The sequence below is a fragment of the Cariama cristata genome, unplaced genomic scaffold, assembly GCF_000690535.1.
Source record: "Cariama cristata isolate BGI_N322 unplaced genomic scaffold, ASM69053v1 scaffold2334, whole genome shotgun sequence".
NCBI lineage: Eukaryota > Metazoa > Chordata > Aves > Cariamiformes > Cariamidae > Cariama > Cariama cristata.
The window spans coordinates 64,661-71,086 of record NW_009614518.1 but is presented as its reverse complement, the minus strand read 5'-3'; the positions used below and the strand labels follow the sequence as shown (position 1 = coordinate 71,086).

Below are 6,426 nucleotides of genomic sequence, written 5' to 3'. Positions count from 1 at the left end.
GAAAAGCTGTAGTCATAGAAACAAAGGGGTGCTCAGCACCCTCAGTTTTACTGGAACCAAATCTTCCTCCTGCGCTTCTCAAACTGAAAGAAAAAAGCTCACCATTGCTTGGTTTGTGTTCTGTGGGAGTGCAAGGCTGGAGAGAGCCACGGAGCAGCATAGCGGGGAACTATCAAGCAGTTTTCATCCTTCTGTTGAGGTTACTTAGGTAAATAACTGGTCTGTTAGGAGGGAGGTTTTAACAGCATGATCTCGTCTTCAGAGCCTCATCTTTTCTAGCAGTCTAAAGTAGGTTCCTTGACAGAGGCTGTATCCTCTCTTCCCACAGAACACTAACTCAATTGTTAATATTACAGATTAGCAACTGGACTCAAGTGAAAACACAAACCTTAATAGCTCCTGGGTGTGGGCATGAGGTGGAACCAGAATTCAGCTGAGATTGGACTGTCTTGGCCAACTCCTCTCTATTAAGCCAAACCTTTGATTATTAATCAGCATAGCCTACAGTCAGAAAAAAAAAGACAAGACTGAAACCTGAATCTGGATCTGCCTTTATTCATTTAAGTCCATTTCCTTCTATTGAAAAATAGAAAAGCAGTCAGTGAAGTAACATTATCCAAATGGTGGAAAGTTGCGGTACTTTATTTTTTATTCCAGACTTTCTTTTGCAGGATTCCACGTTTTGCATCATGCAGTTTCACTCCTGATGCTTAATATCAACTAGAAACTCCAATGGTGGATATAAGTGCAAATTGCTGATCAAGAGAAGTCTTCAGTGGCTTCTGGACACAGCTCTGACTTTTGAACCTTTAGGAAATGCATTTGCCACGGAGAAGGCGGCTACAAGGGAACCGAATCTTTTTCTTGCTTGCCACAGTGTTGGTCCTCTCTCTCTATCAGCTCCAGTTCAGCCCCTCTGCCCTTCCAGCACCACACGCAGCCCCCCAACCCACGAACTCTGTCAAAGTGACCTCCAGGGACCGCTCCAGCAACAAGACTGCCGCAACAGGCAATGTCACAGCAGCACCCAAAATAAGGCACTGCGTATATGTGGATCCTGAGCCAACCGTGCCCATCACTACATCAGTGGATACAACACCACAGCGAGAAAATGTCAGTGAAAGCTACCCAGATGGAAAGCCACCGTACGAGTCCAAAGGAGAATATCCCCAGGACCTATTTAGTGTGGAAGAACGCAGACAAGGGTGGGTCGTACTTCACATCTTTGGCATGATATATGTCTTTGTGGCCTTGGCCATAGTGTGTGATGAGTATTTTGTCCCTGCTTTGGGAGTGATCACAGAGAAGTTGCAGATCTCTGAAGATGTGGCTGGAGCCACCTTCATGGCAGCAGGTGGATCAGCACCAGAACTCTTCACCTCCCTCATAGGTGTCTTCATCTCACACAGCAATGTGGGCATCGGTACCATTGTGGGCTCAGCAGTGTTTAATATCCTCTTTGTCATTGGCACCTGTGCCCTCTTCTCAAGGGAGATCCTCCACCTGACATGGTGGCCCTTATTTAGAGACATCTCATTCTACATTGTAGACTTACTGATGCTCATCCTGTTTTTCCTAGACAGTGTCATTGATTGGTGGGAAAGCCTCCTTTTACTGACTGCCTATGCCACATACGTATTCACTATGAAACAGAACGTGTACCTAGAACAATGGGTGAAGCAGGAGCTGAACAAGAAGCTAAATGCTGTGCAGGCAGCATCAGCAGAGCGTATACGGAAGGTTGGTGTCCTTATTGTTCAGAGGGCAAGTTGGAAATAATTCGTTCTAGCGTCAGTCACAAAGAAAAACTGCATTTCCTTCACAAAGCGCATATTCAAACAAAACCTCGGAATACAGGTACTGGTCAATAATTATGGTTATAAAATGAGGGAAATACAATCGAGATAGTAGACATTCTAAGAAATTAGAGAACATCACTGAAAGGGATTTCTACCCTTGCAATTGCTAAAGATACCAGTTGCGGTTGCTCATCTACTCTCAAAGACATGTGTGGGATTTTGCTTACTCAGTGATTGTAAAGGAGTTTCAAAAAAAACCCACCACCCACTTGTAGGAACACATTCTTAGTCTAGGAACAAGATTGGACAATTCTGTGTTAAACAGGGGAAAAAAGGCTTCTGGTAAGAGGCACTGTCCAAGCCTCTTGCAGATGAGAGATGTTGGAGGGAATTCTCTTTTCCCTTGCTGAAGATAGGTGTGTTGCTGGGATGCTGGTGGTATCACTTGTTACCCAATCTGCAGCACGGAGGGGATCTGGCAGCCTTTAGAACCGTTGCCACCTCTCCCAGTCAGCATCTGGCAACAAGATCGAAATGCCCACATCCCATTTCCATGCACTGACCCCAGCTGTGTGTGCTCAGAGATGATTCTGTAAGCCACAGGTGCTCAGACAGGGAGTTTTATGGCTGTAACTACACACTCCAGATTTGAGACCGGGGCCCTTCGTTCATTGCCTTTTGAAGGAAGACTTGACTGCTTGCACAAAGACAGTATCTGAAGGCATCCTCAGAGCCAGTTACCCTTTCAGACTAGCAGATCTGGCCAGGACATGGTCTCCAGAACACTTGGGGCTTTGTCTTCTCGAGTGTGCCTGCCCACTTCTTCCTCCTCTGTCCCTTCCCAACTATCCTACCGCCTCTTTGTCCTCTTGACCTGTGCCACTGCCAGCCGTCAAGCAGAGACCACTAGATTTCAAATTGTCCTCTGGCAATCGCAGGCTTTACTACTCAGATGTGTGTCTCTGGCACTCAAGCACGCTTTGCCCCTTCTGACCTCGGCACTCCACATAAATTAAGGAAAGAAAGGGAGAGGGCTGAGGATAGTTGAAGTGGTGCAGAATCGAGAAATTGCTTTTCTTTCCTCCTCCCAGTCTGTCTTTCAGCCAGTGCTCGTGGCTGGGAGTCCTGAAAGCTCATGTGTTACATTCCAGTGGGATACATGTGCAAGATACTGCAGCTATACACATACATCACTGTGGACATCACCGATCATCACAAATTGAATCCAGCCCTTCAGACTGAAGGAAAAAAACCCCTGCACTTTAAGTTTACAGAGAACTCCCACTAGTGTATAGTAGCGTGAAGGAGAGCTGCTGGACCTAACCCTTGGGAAAAATAAATTACCTATATGGAAAATAATGTGGATCACTGGAATAAAATACCCGTTTGCACCTTCACCCTGCCTCTGCTGGAAAATGAATAACGATATAGGTGTTTGGGGACGAAGTCTGGCACTACCTATATATACAGGAATCGGACGGTAGAGGCCATTTGAGTCCGCCTCCGGGTACCTGCATCCTCACTGAGGAGCTGTAGGTAGAATCCTGTTTCTCTTGGAGGCCACCTGGTTTTGGGGAGAGTACATGGCTTTGGCTTTTTCAGTACCATCCATGCACAGACATTTGTATTTAGCTGTCTCACTTTCTCATAGACAATAGCCTGAAGAGCTGTCATTAGATCCTGAAAATCAGGTGAAGCGGCAGTGGTGCTCAATTGTTTTTGTTGTTGCTTGCATGCAGAAAAGCAGTGGGGCGGTTGCAGATGATGGAACAAAGAAGCCAGCAGATGGGAGGAAGCTGCAGGTAGGCTAAGCAACTTTACAGGGATCTGAAGTCATTGTATTTTGAACCCCTCCCCATGTCAGGTCATGAACAAAGGTATCAACTTCTGTGTCAAGAAACCTGGACCAAAGCCTACTTTTGCAAAGAACCAGCCATGCTCGGCACAATATCCACAGCTTACTTAAGAGGACACCTGGCTGAGCTGTATCCTCAGAGGAATTTTTCTAAAAATGAAGAGACAGCTCAGGCTTCCCAAGTGGGTTTGTCTAGCAGGGTGCTATTCATTCTGCACTTTATACAGGCATAGAGAAATTCAAAGCATGACTTCTCTTACCTGGTTTCATGGCCAATTTTCCTCCTGGACTCCCAAAGCAGAGGTTGGTAGAGTCTGTCCTTCCCCAGAGCAGACACTGAAGCGCTCATTCCTCTGCTGCTGGTTAAACTGCTGACCCTTTGTCTTCCCCATGCTGGCCAGCCATTGCACAGAGAGGCCTAGCTGATGTAGCAGCTGCATACGTAGGTAACGTAACGGGTGTTAGCTTCCTCATATGGATGCTGCTTGTTTCTCTATGTATTTAACCTACCTGTACTAATTAATGTTCAGTCAAAACCTCATTAGGACTCTCGTGTTGACTGTAAGAACGGGGCACCAGAGCTTTTGAGTTTAAGTCAGGACATCTGACACGACAGTAGCATTACCTTGTAGCAGCATATAAATCTACACAGATATTAACAAGTTTATGACTAAAAGCACTGCATGCTTTGATTATTATAATTTATAATAACATTGTACTGATGCTGAGGCCACGCAAGCCTGTTGCATTAATCTAAGGAGGGGTTGGCCTGCTATCTCAAGAGCATGTCTCTTGCTGCGAACGGTCGGTACTGACAGCCATCCTGGGGAGCTGAATACAGAGCCTGTTTAAAATCCACGCTGAGGCTGGTCCTTGGGTTGGGGAGATCAGCCTCCATACAAATCCATCCCCAGGGCAGAGGTGAACCGATGGTGGAGATGTTTTGAGGAGGAAACTGCTATTGACTGCTGCGTTGTACCTTTCCATAGCCTACATCAGCCATACAGCGAGGCAGCAGCTCAGCCTCCCTACACAACTCCCAAATGCGCAGCACCATCTTCCAACTCATGATCCACACCCTGGACCCCCTGGCAGAAGGTGAGTGAATGGTCCACAGCTGAGGGACTTGGGTTTGCAGCCCCGAGCGCGGAGCAGTTTAACTGGGAATACAGCCTTTGTATGTCAGGGCATTGGGGATCAGCAACTCATCCTTGAAATGCAGCTCTGAGTATCACAGGTAATGTTCGGGGGCGGGGGGAGCTCTGCAACAGTGGGACCTACCCCTGCTGATGGCATGGCTAGCAAGGACAAACACCTCACGTTTTGGCCCTGCCAGATCTACTTTGCCTGTGCCAAACTGGTTATTGCTGTGGTGGCAGCTGCTGCTTGATGAGGGACGAGGGCATGTGGAGTAGCTGTTGTTGCTGGGGTCCCTGCAAACGGTGGTGCTCACTGCAGTCCCCCATCTTCTGCTGTCTCTCTGACAGCAGGGCAGCAAACATCAGTTATAGGCTTCCTCCATGTCATCGCATGTCACATCTTCCTTCCTCTTCTTAGCTCAGTCCTCGCCCCAGTCTTGAAGCAGTTGCATTCAATGCTGACTACATTGTCGAGAAATTGCTGCTCAATCTGTCAGTCTCATTTATCATGGGAAAGTGAACGCAGGGAGAGGCCGTTACCTATAGACGTCCCGAGCTGTGCACACAGCCCCTCACAAGGCATAAACCCGAAGAAGAGGAAAAGGAAGTTAAAACCCTTGAATAGTTACCATTTTGACAGTGGTTAAAATCCCAGCTGAGATCTAAACCACACCACAACTTCCAATTGCGATGGTTAAGCCCATCCGTATGTCATGTAGAGCAACATTGAGCACCTCTAAAAGCCCACCTGCAACACCCTGGTATCATCACTGCCATGGCAAACCGTGCCCACAGCACTTGGCAGGCGATGGGCCAGCTCCCCAGGGCCAAGGGCTGATCAGCTCAGGACTAAGACATCTCCTTTTAAACTGCCCAGGGCGCAGAAAAGCCACACCTCCAGACAGACCCAGGGCCTTTGTACACAAACTTTTAATGGGCTGCTTTGTATCAACTTTAATCCAAACACAGTGAGGAGGTTCATTTTCCAAGAAATGGTGAAGCATGTTAAAAAAGATGTTTTTTAGACTTTCTTTCCTAGTTCAGCGCATGCCCCATCCCTCCACTGCCCTACTTATTTTAAAGAGATTATCTGTTGTCCATTCAAAGAGAGATTGAAGCTAAGCAGATCAACACCTCTCGTGTCTATCACAGAGGTTACAAAAAGGACTCTCCAGATCAAAATCCCAGCTGATTAAGGGAACAAAAGAGGCTTGATAAGGACAGCAAGACAGATCAGTGTCCGCTTTGACAGATTTTAGAGAAGGCACCCATCATACTACTAACAGTAGCCTAACAAGAGCCAGACTCACCAGAGTTTGCTCTACTGCCCTTGCCTCCTGTCCCCCCCAAAAGGTGGTATCAACAGCACAAGGCTAAACCCAAAAACTTACAGAGGACACGCTGTTTCATTTAGCATCAGAAAGTGCCAGATCTGAGGGACTGCTGTCCCTCCGAGACCCTCCAGCACCTTCTCATCCTCCCTGCACCTCTAAATACCTTTGTGCAGCATCTACCCGCCCCAGGCCAGCACAGCCTTGGCTTTCTGGTCCAGGCTGGTGAAACCCTGGGACCTCAGCAGGAGCTGCGGGGGCCGGAGGCTGCCAGCCCAGCCCAAGGTGGGTGCTCCAGTGCT

The 6,426-nt window shown here is 47.6% G+C and overlaps 1 protein-coding gene across 1 annotated transcript in view; it reads left to right on the top strand.

Moving 5' to 3' along the window:
• The first annotated feature begins 754 nt into the window (after positions 1-754).
• Positions 755-6,426, top strand: part of LOC104161123 (sodium/potassium/calcium exchanger 1) — a 15,250-nt gene continuing 9,578 nt past the window's right edge. Inside the window, exons 1-3 of the mRNA XM_009699447.1 lie at positions 755-1,740; positions 3,539-3,601; positions 4,644-4,752. Coding sequence (XP_009697749.1) covers positions 817-1,740; positions 3,539-3,601; positions 4,644-4,752 — 1,096 coding nt within the window. The 5' untranslated portion in view covers positions 755-816. The remainder of the gene's footprint in view (positions 1,741-3,538; positions 3,602-4,643; positions 4,753-6,426) is intronic.